Source organism: Clytia hemisphaerica, unplaced genomic scaffold, assembly GCF_902728285.1.
Source record: "Clytia hemisphaerica strain Z4C2 unplaced genomic scaffold, Clytia hemisphaerica genome assembly, whole genome shotgun sequence".
NCBI lineage: Eukaryota > Metazoa > Cnidaria > Hydrozoa > Leptothecata > Clytiidae > Clytia > Clytia hemisphaerica.
Window position 1 is genome coordinate 392543 of NW_027103495.1, and position 26294 is coordinate 418836.

The 26294-nt window shown below is 34.8% G+C and overlaps 1 protein-coding gene across 1 annotated transcript; it reads left to right on the plus strand.

Annotated features, from left to right (window-relative positions):
- The first annotated feature begins 82 nt into the window (after nt 1-82).
- On the plus strand, nt 83-25850 carry LOC136798692 (uncharacterized). Its single transcript, XM_067055347.1, has 13 exons — nt 83-279; nt 740-849; nt 1284-1371; nt 1548-1609; nt 1931-2035; nt 9037-9187; nt 9975-10110; nt 10236-10335; nt 10485-10641; nt 10940-11188; nt 11953-12048; nt 24769-24867; nt 25510-25850. Exons 1-13 carry the CDS (start codon nt 118-120, stop codon nt 25636-25638), a joined length of 1644 nt encoding a protein of 547 aa, XP_066911448.1. The 5' UTR covers nt 83-117; the 3' UTR covers nt 25639-25850.
- Nucleotides 25851-26294: the final 444 nt, after the last annotated feature.

The window sequence follows — 26294 nt, forward strand, 5'->3', positions numbered from 1 at the left end:
ATATTTATTTAACTTTTAAGGCAAACATAGATCTCATCTCTAAAACAATTACTATAGTATAATGACTAATATTCATTTTACCAGATTACAAAAAAAAGAAAAGAAAAATAATACAAAATGGCAGACACAATCGAAACAGTTCCATCAGAAGAAGTACCAGTAACAAAATTAAGCGGAAACAGTGAGAAAAAGAAGTCGAAGAGGCCAAACACTGAAGAATATCATATAGATCCTGAGAAGATTCTTAAGTATACTCGAGGTGGTGGTGTTAAAACCAGGGTATGCCATCCTTTTTTTGAGCTTTAGATCATCAGGCTATTTTGAATTACCTTAAGGGAAGAAATTTTGGTGGAACAAATTTTCGCGGAATTTAATTTCGCGGTTTTTTGACAAATCCGCGAAATTATATTCTGCGAAAAAAAATATTCTCATGATTTAAGAAATCATCTAAAAAATTGGTGTTTTTGGGGCAAAATAAGCCATATTTTAAACAAAAATTCCTCTCAGCCGCGAAATTGAATTCCGTGAAACTTACTCGAAGATTAATGTACTGTTTCAATTTCTTTTTCGAATTTTTTTACCATTGTTTCTCTCTATGCTTATTCTGTAAAACCCACAATTCGAGTTGTCACCTTTCCTTCTCACTAGAGATATATACCAAGCCTGAGTGGAAAAGGAGCTACTAAGCTCAGCCACTTTATGACACCTTTGTTATTGTCTTATTTTTCTGTTATTATAGAAAACGAAAGATCGAAAATTGAAATCAAATTTGAAACAAAAAGAAGCGAATTACAAACAAGCTGTAAAGCAAGCAGCAAAATCAGAATATTTGCTCACTGAGGAAACTGGGTATGTATGCATCACGTGTTTTTAAAATGCTGTCTTTTATATAGACCATCTCATGGTTGAATGGAATGATGCTGATGGGTAATCAGGACTGATTGTGCTCCCATGACGACTTCCCGTTAGTTAGATGAACAAAAAAACATCCAAAATTTTAGTCGTTATCACAGAGCATTGGTCCTGATTACCCATTATTATTTTTCGACCATGAAATGGTCTATTTAAGGCGATTCCTTCCAATGTGTTAAAGTTTTCGTACATAAAACATATCCCTAATGTTTTTAAAATTTCCCGCATCGCAACAAAACAACAAGCACTTTATTCTAATTTTTCTGTTTCTTGAAGTTCAGAGTATTGACTATCTTTCCATCAATCAGTGTCATTTCTTGATCCTCAACTGAGAAAAAAGTTACACTTCATTTTTCCTTGCTCTCTTTCAGGTTTCTTGAAGTTGAGGCTGTCGAAAAGACGTATAACATCAGTCAAAAAGCAATCGAAAAATCAGTCGACGTTTCAAGTGCACAAAAAGTAAGAATTAAATTGTTCTGAGCTCTCCATATTCCACTTATTTCAATTATTGATGTAACCAATTCAATAAATTCCTTTATTAAAGTTTACTTAAGTCAGGTGTCAGTGTCTATAACGGCAAGCCCAAGTCTGTCCATGTGTTAAATTTTGAAATATTTCTTTCTTCATTGTTTCAGTATTTCAATTTACACTTGCAAGAATACGGTCCATACAAAATCAACTACACTAGGAATGGAAAGTGAGTAATACTCCCTAATCCCAAAAGCCTCTTCACCCTCCTTCCTTTTCTTTATATCGCCCATTCAGATTTCTTCAATATTTTTTGAGAAAAGTCCATTCAACTTGGACAGTACTACTTTTTCTTGGTTGCTTTATAATTAATTCCAAATAAAAACTTGCAATGAGTTTTTAAATGCTTGTCCGCGTTAATGATCTCAATAAAAGAAAGCGCAGGAATCTAAAATTGCTCGAAATGTAGAATGAGACAGTGGTATCAGATTGCACGAAAAGGGATTGTGGATTTGTGTGACGTTTGTCGGTATTGCTCTCTTTCTCGTAGATTTTTGTTGCTATGTGGACAAAAGAGTCACTTAGCAACGGTCAATTGGAATACAAAAGATTTGGGATGTGAAATCCAATCTCAAGAAAGCAACAGGGACGCATGGTAAGATACTCGTTTTGCTCCATTCAACATGTTTACCTGTGTCGCATTTCCCGAATAGTAGGAGTCCGAAATTTTCTCAAAGCATAATAATCGGGGCCTAATTGCGGGGGGGGGGTGATTTGAATCTCTAAAAACTCAAAATAAGGTAAATTTAATGCTAAAACCAGGCTATTGAAAGCAATTTAGCTTGTGGTAGCTGAAAATATATACCGGGTGCCTTTGGCGAGCGCGGTATAACTTTTTAAGTTTGGTCAAGTAGTTGTCAAGTTATAAGCTTTTGAAGTCAAAATTCACTTTTCGAAAAGTGTAAAAAACACGTAAAAAAAGGTCAGTATTTGACTTATTTAACGACTTTTACAGTTTTCGTTTACAACATGGTCAGTTTTTAGTAAATAGTCAGTTTTTAGAAATATTTGAAAAAATTCTTATCGAAAACGCTTAAAAATGCTTAATTTAATCTATATATTATTAGTATAACGCGTATGTCATTTTGTTTTCTGTTTTCTGTCTGCGTAGTCTAGCAAGCTAGACGACTAATTTATACATAGTAGAAATAAAGCAAAAAGTAATGAATGGAACAATTTTAGTCGTCTAGAAACCTTTGTGCACTAACTCCGAAAATAAGAAAAGTGTCAATATTGCAATTATAATTTTTTTCTGCTCAAAGTAATTCTTGAGAAAAAAAATATGTGTGGATTTGTGTATTGAAAGTTTTTCATTTGAGTTGATTTCGTTTTGAGAGTTTGTTGTTGCTTGAAAAATTGTTTTCTCGCTACGCAAGTTTCTGCGTAGCTAGCCCCTGTATCTATAAGGCTGGAACACCGGATTCTTCCAGTCGTTTATACAAACTAAATCCCGTATTATTATTAGTATTGGTATTATTAGTATTACACGCATTATAAACGAATCCAGTCTACTGTCTGTGTGTCACTTTCGATTTCGCAAGCAATGTTTTGTTCTCGGTAAGTTTGTTTTGATTGACGGATCGGATAGAGCCTGGTTTGGACTTTATTCAGCCTTTGTTTTGAAATTTAAGGCCCGTCTACATTTAGTAATTTTAATTTCTGCGTAGGCATGCCCGTTTTTTGTTTTTCTCTTTTCTTTTGTTTAAATTCTTTTCGAATGTAATTGACGGTCGTATTTATTAATGACATTCGAATTCTTTTCAAAACAAATTCCTTTTATAGAAAAGAATAATTCAAATGTAAATCAAAACATAACAGTCAAAAAGTTTGTCAAACCAAACAACGACAGCATTCAAAAGGCGATAAAAAGCAAAAAGAGAAAATTAGTCAACCTCTTTCTTCATATAAAAACATTCAAGTCGTCGTTACTGTCAAAAAGTGTGTACGTCATTTTACATGTTTAAATTTGAAAAGTGGCTGCGCGTTTAGACCAACTGGCATTTGTAGTTTGGCATTTGCTCATGAGGGATTCGATTTTAATAGCTTTTCCATTGTATTTTCTGTCATGGCATTTAAGGAATTTTTAGAGTCATTACTGAAAAGGTGATTCCCTCAAGTTCAACTTTGACAGATCAAACAATGAAAAGCATGGAATCTTTCAAAAACTGCAGTCATTAAGACTGAAACTTTTTGCCGTAGGGCTAGGCTATGGCAAATGTTGCAAATTTTACAATCTATAGAAAGAACTGAATAAAAAACGTGCAAATACTTTAAAAAATCAAAAATGTCATTTTTTCTCTTTGTTTTGGTTTCTTTGTTTGATTTGAAATGCCAGAAAAGGGGATTCCTTTGCTCAAAATGGCATTTCAAATGCCAACGAAATGCCAAAACGCTGGCATCATTAGGCATTTGACAAACCGAACAAATTACAAAATGCCAGGCTGGTCTAAACGCAGCCAGTTATGACAAGGGTTTAAAAAAGCAACTTAGAATTGTCTTATTTTTTCAATCTGATAAAAACAAAGAGTTGCACTATTCTTTGTGACTTTCCCACTTTTTCCTGAAGAATTGTCATTTCAACTGGACGGCATATTCAGAGTTGTTTCAGACGACACTGGTACAGTAAACGATTCTCTTCCTGATAACTTTTGACTTAAACAAAAAATTCGTCTACATCCAAAAGACTTTTATTGCGTTCAGCTACAGCTTAACCGGCATGCGACGCCGGGTACCGGCTAGTCTATATATTAATAGTGGTAGTCTGTATGTGTGTTTGTCTGTGTTTTCTACTTTCGTTTTCTAATGCAATGTTTTTGTTCTTCCAAAAGATGACTTCCAGTTCTTGCTCCACAAATGTGTTGAACAATATTCGCGCCGTTTTATAAAGACTTTGAGTTGTTCGATAAGTTTGTTTTGATTGATAGATTATAATATCTGCCCAGACGTGCCCGAGCCCGCCTCTTATGTTTTTGCTCCGGCCTAGGAGCCTTTAATTCTCTCTTCCGACAATCGTCAAGACATTTTTTGTCTGTTTATCTAATCCGATGATCTATTCCGATTTAACAAAAACGGATCACTGATTCCGATAATACTGTGATTTGATTGGCCGAAAAGTATTTAGAAAAAGATGGCTATCCTGGGCTATCGAAAGGTCGTGGACTGGTGAGCTGTCAGGCTGTGAACAGGTGAATACTGGAACTGGCAAATCTCAGTGAAAAATTGATCATTTTCATCCTTATTCATGATGTTTTGGACATGATTTATGAGAAGTTTGATGTACGTTGTACTGCTACTGTATACTGAATTCAAATACGTGTGTTTCTCATGATTTTATGCTGTAAAAATGATCTATTTTGGACTTTTGATCATTTTTCATGATGATATAATTGGTGGTTGTCCCTTTTGGATTTTCAAACTTGACAATGAAACTTTCAAACACACAGCCATTGATACACAGTATTTTTTGTGGTGTTATGTATGGCTGAAAATGATCCTGTTTTGGACTTTGTTATTGTCGTATTCATCATCGGCTGGCGACCGTTCCTTTTGATTTTTCAAACCCGACACAGATTTTTTACAAACATATCACTATGAGAATTCAGTAAAGGATACTAAAACACAACTCCTGTGTAAATTTGAACAAGATTGGAGAAATTTTCACAGTATTATGGCTGAAAATGATCGTTTTGAACTTTGTCGTAATTTCGTCGCGGCTGGCGACCGTTCCTTTTGATTTTTCAAACCTGACACAGATTTTTTACAAACATATCACTATGAGAATTCAATAAAGGATACTGAAACACAGTTCCTATGTAAATTTTAACAAGATTGGAGAAACTTTCACAGTCAGACAGTGTTATGGCGGAAAATTATCATTTTTGGACTTTGTTGTAATTTCATCGCGGCTGGCGACCGTTCCTTTTGATTTTTCAAACCCGACACAGATTTTTTACAAACATATCACTATGAGAATTCAGTAAAGGATACTAAAACACAATTCCTGTGTAAATTTGAACAAGATTGGAGAAATTTTCACAGTATTATGGCTGAAAATGATCGTTTTTGGACTTTGTCGTAATTTTGTCGCGGCTGGCGACCGTTCCTTTTGATTTTTCAAACCCGACACAGATTTTTTACAAACATATCACTATGAGAATCCAGTAAAAGATACTAAAACACAATTCCTGCGTAAATTTGAACAAGATCGGAGAAATTTTCACAGTGTTATAACTGAAATATAACTGATATTTTTTGGACTTTGTCGTAATTTCATTGGCTGGGGCGACCGTTCCTTTTGAACATTTTTCAAACGCGAAACAGGTTTTTTCCAAATATAATAAGCAGATATTCAATGGGTAAAAGTTGGTTATTGAGATTTATTAACCCGAGGTGATGTAATATTCAACGAGGCGAAGCCGAGTTGAATATACATCACCGAGGGTTAATAAATCCAATAACCAACGAAAACCTATTGAATATATGTTTTATTATATACCTAGAGGCAAAAACCAAAAGAAATTAATTGTGTCAATTGCCGAACGTTTCACATAAAACACTCCCATAATCGAACGTTCGAATGTTTTTCTTTTTTAATGATTTTCTTAATTACTTTGAGTCATAAAATTTGTTCATGAAATTGACAATTGATTTATTTTAATGAATTTCTTTGATATAACAACAAGAGCGACAAAAAAATCTAACTTTGAAAGCAAAATTTGAAAAAAAAATTATACCGTGGTATAATAGCCATGGTATATCAGGAATTATTCAATGGCTGTTTTTGCCTACAGGTATATAATAACACTATTTATTACATACACACTATTGAACCATTTTATTTGGTTTATCCTACTCTTCTCCAAGTATTATCCCAGCAGAAAAAATAATGCTTAGCTAAAAACCCGTGGCTTAATGGGATAAACTTTTGCGGGGATTAAATTTTGCTGATTTCGCGGATTTGGGTGTCATCCGCGAAATTAAGTCTCAATGGAAATTTGGAAAGGCCTCATCCGCGAAATATTTCTAAACAAAACTCAAAATTTGTCAAACAAATACCTTTTGAATGTTTACTGGCATCAAAGAAGTGCTAATAATGTGTATTTCAACACCCAAAATGCACGATTTGACAGTTAAGTCACAAAATCGTGAAAATATTGCCACCCGCGAAATTAAGTCCCTGCTAAATTTTTAAATTTCGCGGGTAGGCCCAATCGTGAAATTAAATCCTCGCGAAAGTTTATCCCATTAACGAAATTTTATCCGGACAATCAAATCAACGGCGCATCATTGCTTCGCTATTGGCAAGTTTAGAAAGAAATAAATTTATAAGAACTTGGAAATATTGACTTCTAAATGTTTATCTCCTTTAGCTCCAATTTTGAACTTTTTAGTTGAGGATGAGTGGGCTGGGGATGGGCTTGGTTATTTAAGCAAGAAAGTGCATGTGTAATCACTTAGAATAGCTAAACTTCCAGCTGGTTTATTTATTCGTTAAGATTATTTCTCATACTGACTCTGCAATAGATTTATTGCTTTGCTTTCTGATCTGTTCTGATTAGTAGTTTGTGAGCAACGTTTGAACACAACTAACTCAACAAGCTCATCTTTCACATCTTTTAATCTCTAAAGCCGGAGCTTCCAGCGCAGCTGGTTTATTTCTTTTATTCTCTCTATTCTTTTGTTTTATGTTTTCGAATGTAATTAACGACCTTATTTGATTTGAGACATTCGAATTCGTTTCAAAACAAAACAAAAGAAAATCTTTCAAACAAAATCTGTTTTAGAAAAGAACAAATTTAAAACATTTAAAACATAAGAATCACAAGACAAGTTTGTTGGAACAACTAAACAGCAACATTAACAATACATTCGAAAGGCGGTAAAAACAAGAGATCTTTCTTCGTAAAAAGGGACTTATAAACATCTATGTCGATAATTATATTGCTGTAAATCTAAGTCATTCATTGTTGAATTCGAAAAGTTATGACGAAGGTGCCTAGCTGCCTGACTTTTGGCCCTTGGACCCTTAGCGAGACTAGAGAGAAGAAGAAACAAGCGAAATTTTGTGAAGTTTACTTCCCTTATTGGGACTAATTTGATTAAATTTCTATCTTTCTGGGGGTAAAAAGTTGAATTTTTTTCCCTTTTTTTACCGACTCTTAGTGGGACTGAAGTTTGATTTTCTGATTTTTCCAACCCTTTCAGGGACTGCCATTTTTAAAAATGCATCCTTAAGAACGGCTCATGCCCGTATCCTTCTCTTGCCTAAGTACCCACGGGCTGCTTTTTTTCGACGAATCTCGTGTCATGTCTATAATTTCACTCCTCTTATCTTGACATCAAAGTTTTCCTAATCATCAACAAGTACGGCAAATATAAAGCGAGCGAAGCGAGAAAAAAATCTAATTGCAAAGCCTTTTCGGACGTCACAGGTCGCCGGTATGGTATAGTTTGAATAACGCCCTTTCTGATCATTTTGCAACAATTTAAAAATCTTTTTCAAAATATGGTTAAAAGATACGTGACCTGGGAGGGACAGAGTCAAACTTTGAAGATAATTTTTCCCTTTAATTTTGACTTCATCGTATTTTAAGCCAGCTTCCCAACATACAAAGGACTTTAAAATGCGTTCAGCAACAGCTAAACCGGCGTGCGACGCCGGGTACCGGCTAGTACCCTTTTATTACGTGTTTTTCACACTTTTCGAAAAGTGAATTTTAACTTCAAAAGCTTATAACTTGACAACTACTTGACCAAACTTAAAAAGTTATACCGCAAAATTTAAGTTCGACTATCCTCTTTCTAATAAAAATGGTTTTGAGTTCAAAAAAGACTTTGCTTGGCCTCATTGGCTCGCCAAACGTCCAAAGATTTTTCTGAGGCACCCGGTATTTTTTTAAATGAACGAGGGGATCCAAAAACTTTTCAAAAATTAGTAACCGTGGGATACTTTTATTCGGGCCGTTAGAGTACTGAGCTTGTGTCAATTATTTCTAACTTTCTGTCTTTTGGGCTTTTCCGTTGTATTTCAATAATAATATAGATGGTTCTCTCAAAAAGAATACTCGATCAAGATCAAAGCTTCAAAATATGTTGACTTTGAATTCTTTACATTCACGACGTAATCTTTTATACGGAAACACATGAAAAACACCAGGCTTTTGCAACCAGTTTCATTGTTTAAATTCAAAACTGGTGGCAAACACCCTGTTGTTTTTTGGATGTTTCCGTATTAAAGATTACGTCATGAATATCAAGATCATCTTTATCGAATCATCAGCTATCTTTTCCGTATATGAAAGAATACATCGCGTCTACAGTGTGTACTTCCCTCGATATATAATCCTGGGACCCAGCCCCACCAGAAAATTTGGCAAAAAATCTCCCCGTTGGGAGATACACAGAAATTTCAGCCCCACTGGAAAATCGACTTTGATTTTATCCCCATTCAAAATTCAATGCTTAAAGATTGCACTCCAAAACCATCCCCACTGGACTTTTTAACCTTGGAACAATCTGGACTTTTTAACCTTGGAACAATAGAAAAAAGTTGTATACATGGAAATGATGTAAATTATATTTCCTTTCCTCTTCTAGTTGGCTCCACCAGGATCGTTTTTTTGCAGTGGCACACAAGAAATACGTGCATATATACGACCACACAGGGAGTGAGATTCACGTTATGAAAGAACATCGGAATGTCAACAGAGTGCATTATCTACCTTATCATTTCCTCCTCACCAGTGTCGTACGTTGTTTATTCTTCCTCGTGTGTTTTCCTTGGTTTCTGTTTTCGTGATTTATTGAACCTTATATAGTAAATGGTGGTCCAACCCTTAGGATCCGTAGCATCTTTCGTGGGACGCAACTGTTTGTGATTGGTTAGACTGCACGCATCCCCTCTAATATATTTTGATATAGGGAATGCTCATGCATCGTTTATAAAATTCCCATCCGAGAGTTACGGCCCAGAATTTGATGCTCTATCCAATGGTATCAATCATTTGTATTAACTTCATTTTTAAAAAATTGTAAATTTTTTACCTATTTTAAGGGTTACGAGTTTTGCCTGTAACGTCAGTCTTTTTAACCATAAAAAGTTTTGCCAGGCCTAATTCGCGGGTTTTCAAAATCCTATCTGCTTTCGAACCAATAGCTGGTGGTTGTGTCTCAGGAAAGATGCTATGTATAGTATTGGTTCGCTTCCTACTATTAAGAGAGGTTCTCTGGATAGTATTCCAGCGTCCCCTCAAAGCATTTCTATGTAACATTTGAAGCACTTCAGCTCTGAAGTTGAAAAAAAGAAAGATCAATAATTCAATAGTTTCTTTTAAGTGAAATCGTCTCTAAAGGGCGTACACCGAATAGCTGGATTAGTATGAGTTTTGCTAAGATCTTTAAGGATTTTGTATCGGCTGACAAAATTGGCGTGTTTACGGTGGAACCCTTAACCAAAACTCACCAAGTAGTAAATATAATGTGGGTGACTCTTCAACCCTGTTGTTTTCAACCCTACACCTTTACGGTACCCTTAGGGCCAAAACGGACATCTCATGTACCAAGACACTTCAACGGGGAAAGCTGTCGGCAAGTTACGTATACCGCATGGACGCTGTGATTGTCTTACGTCCAATCCTTACAACGCTGTCGTCCAACTAGGCCACGCCAATGGTAAGAAATTACTTCCAAAGGTAATTTTAAAGATTTTGAAAAAATTAACGAAACTTTAATCTTTTACGACGCTATATTCAACTAATCTGCACTAATAACTTATCTTTATACTTTTTGTTTTATAGGGACGGTTTCTATGTGGGCACCGAAAGTAAAAGAGCCGTTGTTGAAAATGTTATGTCATCGAGGTCCTGTGTTATCCATAGCAACAGAACGACAAGGAGTGTAAGAGCGACCATTCTCATAACAAATTTTTTTCTAACACTTAAATGGTATCCTTTACACTATTTTTAATCCATAACCTTTCCCTTACTCAAAACAAACTTTTTGATCTCTTTAAGATTGAGGTTCGATTTATTTTCTATTTCCTACAGGTACATGGCGACTACAGGGCAAGATGGTATGCTAAAAGTATGGGACATCAGAGCATACAAACCTGTTTATAAATACCGATTTCAAGGCAAAGCTTCCCATTGTTTGGCGGTCAGTCAAAAGGGTCTGCTTGCTGCCGCCTTTGGTTCAAATGTCTACGTAAGTCTTTTCATTTTTCAAATGCGCTTTCTAGCTTATCACTAGCGGGTTTTGGCTTAGCGAGTACCTCACCGGGATTTTTTCATTCCGTTTCTTGGTGAGTTCCACATTCGATTTTCGAATTTACGTCATTTACAACCAATCAGCCGTTGGGTCCGTAGAAGACATATTTCAATGGTGCATATCATGAGTTGCAACACTTTTTTTGTATTACATAGAAAGCAACACATGCATTTCTAAAACACATAATTTTTAAAATTTCAAATGTTATTTAATATCGTTTGGTTTTGCTTTTTAGGTCTTTAAAGATGCGTTCCGCACAAGACAAAACCTCCCATATATGAGGCATATTGTCAACGGTAAAGCTGATATCACCGACATCGAGTTCTGTCCTTACGAAGATGTACTGGGTGTGGGTCATTCTAATGGTTTCACAAGTTTGTTGATACCAGGAGCTGGCGAGGCCAATTTTGATGGTTTAGAAGTCAACCCGTATGAAAGTCGCAAGCAAAAGGCAGAAACAGAAGTTAAAATGCTTCTGGAGAAGGTTTGAAACTTTTTTTTTTTGGATTCTTTCGTGGTGTAGTAGGTGACTCGGTTTGTTTTCATATCGAAAAGAGAGTTAAGAGCAAGTTTTTTCAAGAAATGGGTAGTTTGAAGCAGGTCCAATAGTTTAGATTTTTCATATTTGGATATATTTCTAAGTATAGATAGATATGAGCCCTCCGAATGAATTCGGGATTGGTCCTACCCACGAAGGAGTAGGAATCACGGCGCTGACAGACACTGCAACTTGACAGACGCGAGCTGCCAAGTCATGGCGTATACCATGACACTCGAACGACTGGGAGAGCGATGCTCACGCGAGGCCGAACCTTATGAGTGCCACGGCACGTCACAACGTCTGTCTAATCTACCCACACTCATGTATCAGAGTAATGGTACCCTATTCCCCTCACATGGCATGGGTTGACCCGGGCGAAGGTAAATTCACTTGCCAAGTGAATCGTAGAGACATGGTGGGTATCGATCTCGGGCCTCCCAGGCGGGATTCAAGGATGATAACCACTATACCACTACGCCTTTCTAAGAATAATGAACTGAGAAAGAACCCTAAATTTTGTTGACTTAAAATCCATAATTGCGAATTTATGACAATTTGATTTTTTTGGAATTTTTAGGTGTTGTACTTAAAAACGTTAAAACCTACATTCTTTGTCAAAGATCAAGCTTTGATTTTAAGCTTTCTAGAGCGATGGTTTATAATGTCATGTGTGAGATTTTTACTACTTTTTTTGTTACTTTATGCAGATCCAACCAGAGATGATCAGCCTGGATCCGTCAGACATTCAAAAAGTAGACACGGCTAGTACAATCATGAAGCAAGAAGAAAAAGACGAAAATATGGTATGTTGTCTTTCTTTTGTGCTTGTTGTAGCGTCCGACTCGTTGTTTAGAAATTCATGATTTGAGTCCGAAATGAATTCAAGCCTAAGTCTGTCTCAATATAATTTGCAGCGGAGACAAAAAAGACTATAACTTTTGACAGAATTTGAATTAGATAGCAGTTTTTCGCTTGTTGAAAAGACAAACAGGAGTGGAATATTATCATTAAAAAAAAATTTAAAAAATATCGGAAAATGAAGAAGAAGAAAATCAGCCTCTTTAATAATCGTCCTATAATTATCAATCTAATATATCTAATATTATCGTCCTAATAATTATAATTTTTACATGAGTGATTCTTTGATCTTAGAACGTCATTAATGTGAAAAAATTGTTCAAAGAAATTTGCTCCATCGAAAGATGCAGTCCAAAATTTATCACTGATTGACTTCAAAAATTATCAAAAAATGACAAAAAAGAGCCCTTTTACAAGTTAACCAGGGCAAAGTTTTAAGCTGTATTTTTTGACTGAATGAAAATTTCATGAATTTTTTTTCGCATTTATGACGTTGTAAGATTAAAGAATCGCTGATTTAAAAATGAAGATCATAGCATTGTTCTACGAAAAGTTGAGTTTCTTCTTCTTCATTTTTCATCTTTGTTTTTCGATTTTTTAATTAATTTTTATTTTTGACAACATTTCACTCCTGATTTTCCTTTGAACAAGCACAAAACCGCCATCTAATTCGCATTCTATCAAAAGTTATTATTTTTTGTCTCCACTACAAATTATATTGAGACAGAAATTAATTAAGCAAATTGCCTTCTAAAAATGTAAATACTTTAATGATTGCTTAAAGTTGTATTTAAGGAGAATAGCATGCCCTGAAAAGTTGCCCTGAAAAGTTCCATTTTTCATTTTTCATTGAGCCGGGAAAGTTAATTGAAAATGTATGACCTTATCTTTACAATTCAGAATTTATCCATTTCGACGTCTCTTTGAATGACATTAAAATTATAAGAACCCATCTAGTTTCACTTGTTGCAGCTGAACGAAATCATTGTCAGTTTGGTTGCTAAACATTTATTAGTCCGATAAATAAAGGAGTGTTGATTTTTGAAGAGAAAAAATCGAAATCAATGACAGTAAAGGCCGGTCTCCTTTCGTGCGAAGGTCGGTTGAAAAATGATACGATTCCTTTGGGCAAATCTGACGTAATGATTAAAAAAAATGAACTTCTATCAACTTTTTTAATGACCTCATCTTTTCTGCAGGCAAAAACGATTGACAAAAATGTTTCGATTATTTTCGCGCAAAAGTGGAGAAGGGCCTGAACGAGTTTTACAAACTGATAATTAATTTACAAAAGAATTGATAGACATATATGAATACACGCTTTTTTTATATAAGAATGGTGTTTTTTCATTTCATTATGGATATTCTTAACTTTTTGGGGAAAATCATCCTAAAATATTCTTACGGTATTCTTAGGTTAGGATCCAAAAAAAACCTAGAATTAACATGTAAATACATACCTGAAGCAAAAATGGCATTTTTTAAAAAGGTTTGAGCCTTCCTGGGGGATAGTTGGCAATTTACAGATAAAAATTCTCTGAAAGGGGCATTCTAAGGTTCAGTTGCAATATTCCATTATGGTGATATTATAAGCGTATTCTTAATTTTTTGCCCAATTTCATCATTCTTATAAAGTATATTCTTATAAAAAAAAGCGTGTATAATGAAAAGTTATATTACCCATTATTGGACCAAACGCTGTTTTCTGAGACGGTTTTCTATGATGATCGGGCTCAAAAAATAGCAATAGTTTTTTCTGTTTTATTAAGTTAAGTGACTTCCACAATTAAGGAAGCAAACGTTCGATTTGTGTAAGGGATTGTCTCTACAGATTCGAACGTTTGTTTCCATAATGGCAGAAATTACAGGAAATTATGTTTGTTTTTTTTTTAATTACATCATACAAGATCGACTTCCCTGAAATAAAATAGGGTTCTTCTGTCTACAAATTAAAGGATAATAAACAAATATTTACAGAAATTAAAAGTATAAATAATAATTTTTTTTTTTATCCAAAAAGTTCATTTCCACAAACCAAGGTAGAAGTCAGAGCGATAAGTGATATTGGGAGCAAGGAAACGAACTTTATAGATAATATATTAAAATTTTTAAGTTTGTACTAAATAAATAATTAAAAGAATAACCTTAAATAAAAGTACTAGATAATCGAAAGTTCAAATCGAAAACCATAGAAGGTGTTAATGCTAGAGAGAAAAGTGAAATTTGCAGAAATGTTGGATATCTAGAATCGGAATCTGAAAACAAGAGGAAAAAATTGTTATGTTACTTAACAAAAAATGAAATGAAACACTGTTGTTATTTCTTAGCCTGATCAGAAAAACCGTCTGAAAGGTCTTGAAATACCTCTATACGTAAAAGCTGTCTTAAAATTTGGACATTCCGGTTGATTTGGATGTGTTAAATCGGTTTCAACATATGACAAAAAATAATGTTCCAATTTCATCACTTGTCTCGGCCTATAGCTATAAACCATAAACCAATCAACCTACTGATTTAAATCATTTAATAAAAATAATAATAAATAAATAAAAACGGAAAAAAACTCATTAAATCCCATGATTACGTCTCATTCTCTATATGTTGGTTTTGATAGTTGATGATCATGTCTCGACTAATACCCTAAGCCTTGACACATTGGAACTGCTTTCCATGTGGACAACTGATTGTTTTCAGGCCTGGCCCCATGGGGACGGTTCCCTTGTGTTTTTGTTTTAAGGGAAATTAGTTTTTCAATCCAGGTGATTTGGATGTGTTAAATCGCTTTCAACATAAGACAAAAAATACCAATTATCAAGTTCCAATTACCAAGTTCCAATTACCTCACTTCTCGTTCCTATAAAAGACTACAGTCCCAGCTGGCACACAACATTGTTTAAACGTTATTATAACGTTATACGTTGGTGGACGTAGTGAACGTTAGATAGACGTTGAAACAACGTTGTGTGTCTGCTGGGCTCAATCTTTCAATGCAGAATGTATTTCAGTTGTTTTTCTTTCGGAACATCATTTTCGTTTCGGGCAATCCTTCCTGCAGGTCGTTGGTGAAGTGATACCAATGAATAGAATTGGCTTCATAGTGTACATTACCGTCATTCGGGTACTTACCATTTAGGTTTGCTCCCAACACAAAACATTGCTTAAACCACCATCCGACTTCGAATCTATCCGCACAATTATAATCATTATCGACATCAGGTGTTGAAAATTTCATGCCATTATGATTCAAAAAGCTGGCATGGTATTTCCCTGTTGAATGATCAGATACGCTTAGCCGATATCCCGATGCTTCGTCACTGATTGAAAAGCTTTCGAATTTGGCAAATGCCTCCATACCATTGAAGCGTTTGGCATAGATTAACAATTCGACAGGTTGCTCTCTGGTGAACTGGTGAATGTGTTCAAGACCCAACCAATATTCTCCTGTGACGTCACCAAATCCCTCGGAATATTCATTCCAACTTCTAATGAAGCTTTCTGATCCATCAAATCTTTTCTGAAAGATGGTCCAACCTTTACCATGCGGCGTGCTCATCTCGCAATAAACTTCAACAACTTTTCCCTCTATTAGGATTTTGTAAGCTCCATTTTCAGCAGTATGGTCACGCTCGTAGTAATCCATGCAATCTTGTGGCGGGGGTCGATCTATTTTGAAAATCTCACTTCGGTTGTTCGGTCTCAAGTTGGAAGGCAAATCTTCGATAGGGTCAAAAATGGAACAAACCATATCTCCTGATTCATTTAGTCTGGTGATTTGTGTGATGGAACAGAGTTTGTTTTGACAAAGAAGAAAGCATTCAGTCGAAGTAAACACCACTTGTTGGTGGATAGGAATTATGCTTTCATCGATGGAAGACTGGTCTGCAATTTGGATGTGTTGTTCATCATTGGCAATAACACCAGGTAGACTTTCCAGGAGGAATATTGCCAATAAATGAAGCCAAAGCCTGATCAACATTTCTTCACAAAAAATTCTGAGAAACAAAATAATATATAATATTTCAAGGGATGATTGATGACTTTCGAGTATAATTTTTAATAATAAAAATGAAAAATAATTGTTATGAAAATTTGATTGAATGTTTTTTCAGCTTGAATGGATCTCATTAGAAATTACTTAGCAACGCAAATACAAATTGAAAATATCTTCTATATGTTAAAAGTTTTCTTTTACATCAGTGTTCCCGTTTCATATCAGACACTTGTTTCATATCAGGACAGTGTCTGCTTATTGTTATATCGTGCTGATAGAAGCAAAAAATGTTTTTTTTCTCTCTTTTTGACCAGTCTTGTTCCACCTACGTGTCAATCCAATATGAAAAAGCTTGTAAATTAAAATTGATGAGTAAGCAAACGATATCACTCTTATTCAAAAACAAAACCTTTAATTAAATAAATAAATCCTTGTGTACATCTTTATGACACGCCCTATATTGCAAAAACTATTCATACTTTCTCTTTTCAAAATTCAGTAGAATTAGAAATCTCGCTAGAAAATTTGAATTTTTGCTTCGATAAAGATTTAAATCTCGCTTTGATGAAATTAGAAATTTCGCTTTGCAAAAAGTAGAAATTTAGCTTTGATAAAATTTGAATTTTCGCTTTGATAAAATTTGAATTTTCGCTTTGATAAAATTTGAATTTTCACTTTGATAAAGATTGAAATCCCTTGTCATAACTTTTCGAATTTAAACATAAAAAATGACGTACACACTTTTTAATAGTAACAACGACTTGAATATTTTTATAGAAAGGAAGAGGTGAAATAATTTCTTCTCTTGCTTTATATCGCCCTTTGAATGCTGTTGTTGTCCACAAACTTTTTGATTTTTATGTTTTGATATACTTTTGATTGTTTTGTTTTGAAAAGAATTCGAATGTCATTAATAAATACGATCGTTAAATACATTCGAAAACATTTAAAACAAAAGAAGAGAGAAAAAGGCAAGTCTGGGCAAAAATTAAAATTACTAAATGTAGATGGGCCTTAAATTTCAAAACAAAGGCTGAATAAAGTCTAAACCAAGCTCTATCCGATCTTTTGCAAATGGCGCGAATCCAATAGAACAAGTTTGTGGAGCAAGAGAGTAAAAGTCATAATTTTAAAACACAAACAAAGCCAAAACGAAAGTGGTGACACACAGACAATTGCGCTAAAATGGATCCGTTGAAATTGGGAGGTAAACATAAATTGTAGCGCGAGTAGCGACGGTATGGCTAGCAATCCATGGAGTACGCCCGCGTAGTACGGCCCAGCTTCAACACTACATTTCCGTCACGTAAATATTCTACATGAATTCTAGACCTGTATAAAAGTTCCCGCGTAAAACAAGAACTCATTTGCTTATATCTGGCTTGTTTATGTTCCTAAAAATACACTGAATTTGAAAAAAACAAACAAAACAAAGCTTTCAAGATGCTAGCAGAAGCTATTAGAAAGACAAAAACAACAACTTTGGTGGTTCTTCAGTTGATTTGGAGGCTCTTTTGGCATCAACATTTTGGGTGTTTTGTAAGGCTTTTTGCCTGAAAACCGCAATATCGAGCTTTGTTTACCTCCCAAAAAGTGTTGCGTAGCAGCAACGCGAGGAGGTGGAATTTCCGATAAGGTGTATTCTATCAAAGCGAAACAAGACGACGAATATGCTTGTGCACCGTCCTTTGTTTACTTTGTAAGAGCTTATTATCGAAACGAAGGGTATATGACCGTCTATCTAGAGTTGTTGATTTGATTCTTATAAAGTAATTGCTTACTAGAAAAATAAATATGGTCATATTGTGCGCCGTCCTTTGTTTACTTTGTAAGAGCTTATTACCGAAAGATAATAGTATAGCGTTCTATAGAGTTATTGATTTGATTCTTATAAAGTATATGCCTCTAAGAAAAAAGGGAAAAATTCCGAGCTTTGAAAGCTGCACACATGTTTATGAGGTATTCTAAAGAAACCCCGCCAAAATCGTCCGTGGTTATACGAGCGTGTAAAGTGAAAGTTAAATTTAGTGAGTCCATCCACCGTAATAACTACTTTGGTTTTCTAAATGTTACTCCACACCGCCGCGAAAGGCTATCGTAATACTTTCGCTATGCGAAATTAAAAAATTTTAAACTTTAGCAAAGCAGGATTTAAACTTTATCAAAGCGAAATTCCCATTTTTATCAAAGCGAGATTTCTAGTTCTAAGGAATTTTGAAAAGCGAAAGTATGCACAGTTTTGCAACATAAGGCGCGTCATACATCTTTAATCGTAAAAAAATTAACAGCAGTTTCTTTTCATTATTCTAAAATTTATTTGTTTACGTTTCGGTACTCAACAGGGAACCATCCTCAGTACAGTAAAATATTGAAATTAATGAAAATGTGTAAATAATAAATGGGCAAACTGGTTGCAACTCCATTTAGCCATTTAGATAACTCATATAACCACTCCGAGACACATTCATTTTTATTCTTATCTTGTTAATTTATTAACTCTCTTTCAGGCTCCTATACATTTTCCGATTTTGGTTGTTTTTGACTGGGATTTTCCTAAAAAATTTTAGCTGGCATTGTCCTAAAATTTTGCTTAGAATATAAACATTTTTCAACCTTATCAATCTCTTGATCTAAGCGTCTCCGACTCAGTTTTTTTATGCTTATATAAAAAACATGTAAGTTAAAGGAGTCGTTGTTACTACACAATAAATCAAACCTAAAGTCTGTTCTAAAAAAATTGACAGTCTGCGCACGTTTTCATACATTTCTCTTGAAGGAGAAAATATATAAAAGGAATACCTTGTTAAAAACATAGTCATTATAAAAAACCCCGGTCTGGAAGGCTTTTGTTTCTTTCCATTGTTAACAGATAGAGCTTGTGTTCGCAAATCGACTTTATTTTGCATACTTTTTGATCATGTGATTGAAATTTAGACCAATCCCAAAAGGAGAATTTGGTAACGTGATCAAAAAGTATGCAAATCCCAACTTGCCTTTTATTTATAACAAAAGAAAATTCGACAATAAAGCTAAAACAATACATTGCCAGACCAGTGTTTTTTATAATGACTATGTTAAAAAGATCATTTTAAGTGGACGATTTTCAGTGGCGTATTTAGGAATTTTGCCAAGTAGGTCAAAATTTTGAAGCCAAGTTGTTCAAGTCTGGTTCTTGGAAAGGCGTTTATCATTTTTCGTTTAATCGCTATCCGAGTTATTCTATGCAAGATTCCACTTTTGTTCAGACGGACGTAGTTTGTATCGCCACTCGTACTATGTTACAAATTATGGGAATTTTTTTACTCAACGTATACCCCTGTCTCACGTTTTAACTACCTTTTTACGCCAATTAACCGCTTGTGGTAAAAAAATAGATACTGATGTGGAGCAATGTTCGTTTCCCCAAAACAAGAAATATAGATGAGTTATAGTTGAGTTTATAGGCCTTTATATCCCTAAAATTATTTTTTATGTTTTGAATTGAATAGGAGGTAATTAAATGGTGTCAAATCATTCTAATATATTCATTTCTGCTCACAACAACAACCAAAAAGCAGGTAAAAAACAAAGTTTTAAAAGACATTGAAAAATGCTTCATTTTTGTTAAAAAATAAACATTATTAGTTCAACTTAAAGCAGTGACAACTGGTGCTGATACTTAATACCCTGACGATCAATTCTTAGCAATCGATCCATAAGAATTAAAGCTATAAAATCACAGTTAAGACGTGAAAGTTACTTGGACTTTCACAAAATTTCAGATCAAACTCAAAAGTTAACTGGGTCGATTCAGCAAATTTCAGCTCTGGAAACTGAGCTTCTCTCAATAAAAACTGTGAAAGAGATAAGCTAGGAAATGTGAATTGAGTATTGTTTTTTAATAAACTCGACAGAGAAGCTGTACGTAGCCTCATAGCTATTACCCCGATTTTTTCAGAAATTTTGCTAGGTCGTTTCAGCCATTTCTAGCTATGACTCTCGGCTTCATATTATCTCTAAATGAACGGCGGCCAGATATATAAGCAGTCACTCAAGGTCATTACACGTGAATTTTTAGAGAAGTTGAGCTCGGTAATAATATGATCCCGATTTGCTAGGGCGAAAGAGGTCAAAAAGGGTGTTGCTAAGTCACTCAAGCGGGACGATATGGGTCGGGCGGTATTAGATAGGTTTCGGATTATCAAAATAAAAGTCTCTAAATAGCGAAAGGTTCACTCGCAAAACATTAGGGAGGTAATACTGCGGAGATAAATTTCAGTCTAGTTTAGTTAGTTTTAACTGCCGCACGCATAAAATTGATAAAGTTGATACAAGACATGGCATCTGCGAAGGGGACTGTGTATCACTAAGAGGAATAAGATTGCCTGTTTCACAATTTTTCATGTTTTTCAATTTCTCGGAACTATGTCACTTGACCTACTTGACCTACCCTAAATACGCCTCTGATTTTAAATCTTTCAAAAATTTCGAAAGGGAAGATGAAAAAAGCAAAGATTTTTTCTACTCCACAAAAAATTTTGAAATTCTAAATTTCTAAAAATTTAAACTTCGCTGAAATCAAAAGTCCTTCGAAGTAGAAGTTATGTTCTTTGAGACAGTCATAACAATTTCTTTATTTATTTACTTCATTGGTTTAAATTAATTGACGATTCGAAATATGGTATAAAAATAAGCTAACCAGTTCGCATGAATGATCAAAGCCATAAAGTTTTTTTCACAATGGTGATATTCTAATATTGAATTGTCATTGAACGTAAAAATGACATTCATCAATGGCTCGATTTGTTTTTCCAAGCGTTTCTTTTTTTAATTTTACAGTCACGAACTGATTCAAAAAGAAAATGAGTGTTGTTTATTCAGGAATAAAAGACACTTTTTGGACCTACCCCGGTGGGGTGGAGGTCCTATAAATTAACCTGTGTTCGTTCGTTCGTCCGTTTGTTCGTCTGTTACCAACTTTTCTCGGGATTGAATCATAGGAATTTTTCGATTTTTGGTACAAAGGTTCAAAATAGTAGTGACCTAATTGTGACAAAGTCGTTGATATGAAAGAATATTTCAAGAGCATGAAATTTTGGTTTCTCAACGTTTTTTTTATAAGAAACAAACGACTAATTTTAATAAATCGTCACTATTTGTGTTCTGAATGATTGTTTAATGGTCACGTCACGTAGATATCAATTATAAATGTGTTAAATGCATAACCAGGTAGGTCCATAAAAGTATCACTTGTTTATTCTGCTACTGGCAGTTTCATGCCATTTTTGGGACAATCTTCAGGCAACTAAAAATAAAAAATATATACGTTATCTATTTTTAAAAAAACAATTCATTTCATATGAGTATTGTTTATTCAAACATTGGTTCGTTACAGTGGCAACATTCTATTTTTATTCAAAGTATTTTTATCATTGAGCTGTTCCATTAAATTTCCATACAGGGGGTTGGACACGAACCTTTTTAAGGCAAATAAAGATATATGAATACCCCTGGAAAATGGCAAAATTTGCAAAAGAACCCTTGGAAAAGTACCATTGGAAAAATTCTTTACATACCTAAAAAGTAAGGGTGGAAGAACTGAAATGAGTCTTTTACCCCTGGAAATTACAGAATAAACTTTTACCTTCTAGAAAAATGAAAAAATACTCCGTTATACCCCCTGGAAATTCTTCTCCGGTTACCCCCTGGAAATGTTCTTCCACCCCCTGTATGGATATAAAAATAGAATGGCCCACTCAACCACAAAAGGTTTTCATGTTTTTTTCTCGCCCGCTTTCGTGATAAATAAAATTCTTTACTGAGTTTTTTTGTGAAGAAATGTTCCTCTGGCTTCATTTATTGGCAATATTCCTCCTGGAAAGTCTACCTGGTGTTATTGCCAATGATGAACAACACATCCAAATTGCAGACCAGTTTTCCATCGATGAAAGCATAATTCCTATCCACCAACAAGTGGTGTTTACTTCGACTGAATGTTTTCTTCTTTGTCAAAACAAACTCTGTTCCATCACACAAATCACCAGACTAAATGAATCAGGAGATATGGTTTGTTCCATTTTTTACCCTATCGAAGATTTGCCTTCCAACTTGAGACCGAACAACCGAAGTGAGATTTTCAAAATAGATCGACCCCGCCACAAGATTGCATGGATCACTACGAGCGTGACCATACTGCTGAAAATGGAGCTTACAAAATCCTAATAGAGGGAAAAGTTGTTGAAGTTTATTGCGAGATGGTCACGCCGCATGGTAAAGGTTGGACCATCTTTCAGAAAAGATTTGATGGATCAGAAAGCTTCATTAGAAGTTGGAATGAATATTCCGAGGGATTTGGTGACGTCACAGGAGAATATTGGTTGGGTCTTGAACACATTCACCAGTTCACCAGAGAACAACCTGTCGAATTATTAATCTATGCCAAACGCTTCAATGGTATGGAGGCATTTGCCAAATTCGAAAGCTTTTCAATCAGTGACGAAGCATCGGGATATCGGCTAAGCGTATCTGATCCTTCCGCTGGGAATTACCATGCCAGCTTTCTTAATCATAATGGGAGAAAATTTTCCACATTTGACCACGACAATGACTTATTGAATAGTGAAAACTGTGCAAGCAAATACAAGTCGGGATGGTGGTTCGGAGCTTGCCTTGATATGAACCTAAACGGTGAATACCCATACGCTGGTGATATTTTATACAATGCATATTCCATTCATTGGAAACAGCTTGTTGGACTGAACCAGGGGCTGGTGGAAGCGAAAATGATGTTCCGAAAACAGAAGAAGCAATAACTTTTGTTTTTAATAATGAGCGTTGTCATGGTTGGTGTTATAATGACTAACTTCTCGGGATTTTTTTGACAGCCGTGTTAATTCATTGTTGATAAATATTTTATTCATGTATACTGTTGAATTTTTTTATTTTTTTTTTGGACCTACCTGGAGGTCCTATAAATTAATCTTTTGCCACCTGTTGGTATCGTGTATTTTACAGACCGGTCCAAAATTGCTCTTTTTTTCCTAAGATACTGTATATAGTGTACAAGTTTTAGGTATTGATGATACAAGCTTGCAGCCAAAATTTCAGCAAAATTGGTCGGGTGGTTATGCTGAAAGTGAGCATTTTAGGTAAAAAGCGGACCGTTCTGTAAAATACCAACCGCTCACATGACTAAAACACTGTCTTAGATGGTTAATATCTATCAATGGTGAAAATTTCAAGTCGAAAACTCCAGTAGTTTGTGAATTCCGGCAGAGGGTCACTGTGTATTTTACAGACCGGTCTGCAAAGTACTAAATACTAATGGGAGCGAATCTGTAAACTAACAATCAAACAGGTGGCTGAACCAAAATTTTGTAAATCATCATTCTACTATCTACCACTGGAAAAATTTGAATATGGGGAGTTGACCCCCTGGACACTCAAAATCACCCCTTATCCTTAAAACAAGGAAATTTTGCAGATTTTTCACTACCCCCTAGACAAAATATACAATATATCCTCCCACCATGTACAAAAATTTTCTGGAAGAGGCCATTTCAAGGTCATAGCACTTGTCAATCTTGAGATTTTAAGGCAAATTTGCAAAGTTAAATTAGAGTTTAGACTTGACACGTTCACTCCCGAGCCCTTTTAGGAAGTCGAGAAATCGTCCCCATAGAATTTCGTAGAATGATCATCTTGTCTGAATATGGCTTCAAGTGTCTTTATATTGTATAACAGTCGATACAGATGTGTTTTATATGAATTTCAACAAGAAGCCCGTTGGGCGTGAAGGCCCTGCGATAGAGGAGACTGACTGTATAAAGACTTTCAGTTGGCAGTGTTAGGGTTTGTGACAATTTTCGTTTTCGTTTTGAGAATCGCAAAGCAATGAAACTCAGTTCGTTATTTCTGTTTACTTCGATTTCTGTTAGTCAATTTTGTTCTCTTGCCTTAAGCAAGAAGTAATGATGTGAATTTGAATTTAACTAGTTTGACATGGGAAAATACCTCTAAGTGAATAGGCCTCACGGTGAGGTACTTTCCCATGTCCAACCATGTCCAGTAATGGGCGGTTGTAGAATTTTATCATTGAAATTGAACATAACTTGAAGTCGTTTAGGATTTTTTGTATTTTTTGTATTTGAACTCTATTAAAAGATGTAAAGGTCAAATTTAAAAATGTTCTGCCATCTGGATATAATTGACTCTGCAAATTTAATAATAGTCGTGTTTTTTAAATTGTCATGCAACTTTTTGGTAATTATATGAAAATACAAATCAAGAAAATACGATTTTAATTTTTGGTTGGTCAACGTAAATCTGATCATCACCAAGGATGTTACTGTTTATAACAATGGGCCATTCCATGTTATATCCATACAGGGGGATGGACGAACATTTCCTGGTGGTATTGGAGAAAAATTTCCAGGGGGCATAAAGGACTATTATTTTTTCCAGGGGGTAAAAAGTTATTCTAAAATTTCAAGGAGGTAAAAGACTGATTTTAGTTCGTCCAGTCTCACTTTTAAAGTATGGAAAGAATTTTTCCAAGGCTTCTTTTGCGTATTTTGCCAGTTTCCATCAACACATTTCTAAGAATTTTTTTTGCCTTGAAAAGGTTTGTCCACCCCCTGTAAGGAAATTTACTGGAACAGCCCAATGATGTCAAATTTCTGTATTTTGTTCGCAGGAGGATGTGGCCTTTCAACCGAAACACAAGAAGAAAGGTAGAAGTTCTTCCGGAAAAGCTCTCCAACGGAAGAAAGGAGTAGACGAAGAAAGCAAAAGGGTGAGTTTTTTGTTCGGTCCCGTAAGGCATAACAAATCTCATGGCATTCATTGCGGCAGCATGGAACTTTGCTAATACTTGACTTTAAGAATTCGTATTGCGTTGTACAGCAGTACATGCATTTAAACTATTTTAAAATTATCTTTCAAAGAAATCCTGTTTAAATGAGTATTCCAGATTAAAAATACGTGATGCTGGTAAAACAACCCTAAAGTCTCTAGGCTGCGCACACCTCTCTGATATGTTTTGATATAGGGGATGTGATCGAGTATAAAATTCTCGTCCGAGAGTTACCCCGTCTTTGTGTTTTTGAGTTTTAGAAACTTGATTAGCTTGATTAGTAAGTTTTATATAAGAGATCTTTAAATTTTATTAGATTTCAATTAAAAATTTGAATGGCTAGAGGTTAATATAAGCGTTGGATCTCTGAAGCTTTTTAAGGAAACTGAAAGAGGGGACTACAAAATTGGGGTAACTCTCGGACGGGAATTTTATACACGATCCGTATCCCCTATATCAAAATCAATTCTGGGGATGCGCACAGTCTATAAAGTCTCAAAAAGCAACGAAATTACTTAGCTTGCTGTTTGTAAATACAGACATTTAGCCCTGCATGCTAACTTTCATCTTTTCGTTCAACAGGATAAATTGAAATCGAAAAAAATCGAAGAGAAAAAACAAGAGCAAATGAATGATAATAAAAGTTTGGTGGAACAAGTTGATACGTCCGCATCTGCATTGGACAGATTCAAAAAGAAGAAAGATACTTGAAAAAAAGAAGAGATTTGTCCCTGTTCAAATATTATCGAGATTTGGAAAGAACATTTGCTTTGGTAGAACGATGAACATTATATTATACTGTACCTGAGTGATAGATCCAGGTACACCCGCAATCAAAAGAAATTTAATCAAAAGATTTACATAGGGCTAAAAAAGATCGGAAGCTGAACTAACACGACAAAAAAACTATTTTATATTTATGAGATTTTTTTGTACATTCGTGTAAGATTTCAAGGGAAAGAACCCTGGTCGAGCTTAATGATCGGTCGAGCTCCATTCGGGAAGTTCTCTAAACCGCACAAAATGTTATCGATGACATTTTAGAATGAAATTCTTTACCCTCATTCAGATAGCTGAAACTTCTCTGAAACGCTTCTTTAAGTTTTTCACCCTGAACTATTTTCAAAGTTTTTAACATTTTTATTTTATACATGTTTTTTATAAGCAAGTATATACCCCTTGCCTGGCCATATGCATATGCTTTCAAACCATCCAGGCATAGCTTATGCTTATTATATGCTTATGATTCATCCCGCGACAAGTTTTTAGTGAAAATTATCAATTTGTTCAGATTTTGAGAGCAGTGGAATTTAGCTAGCCGTGGAATGTCATTTTTTTTACTTGACCTCTACCAAAGCTTTTTAAAT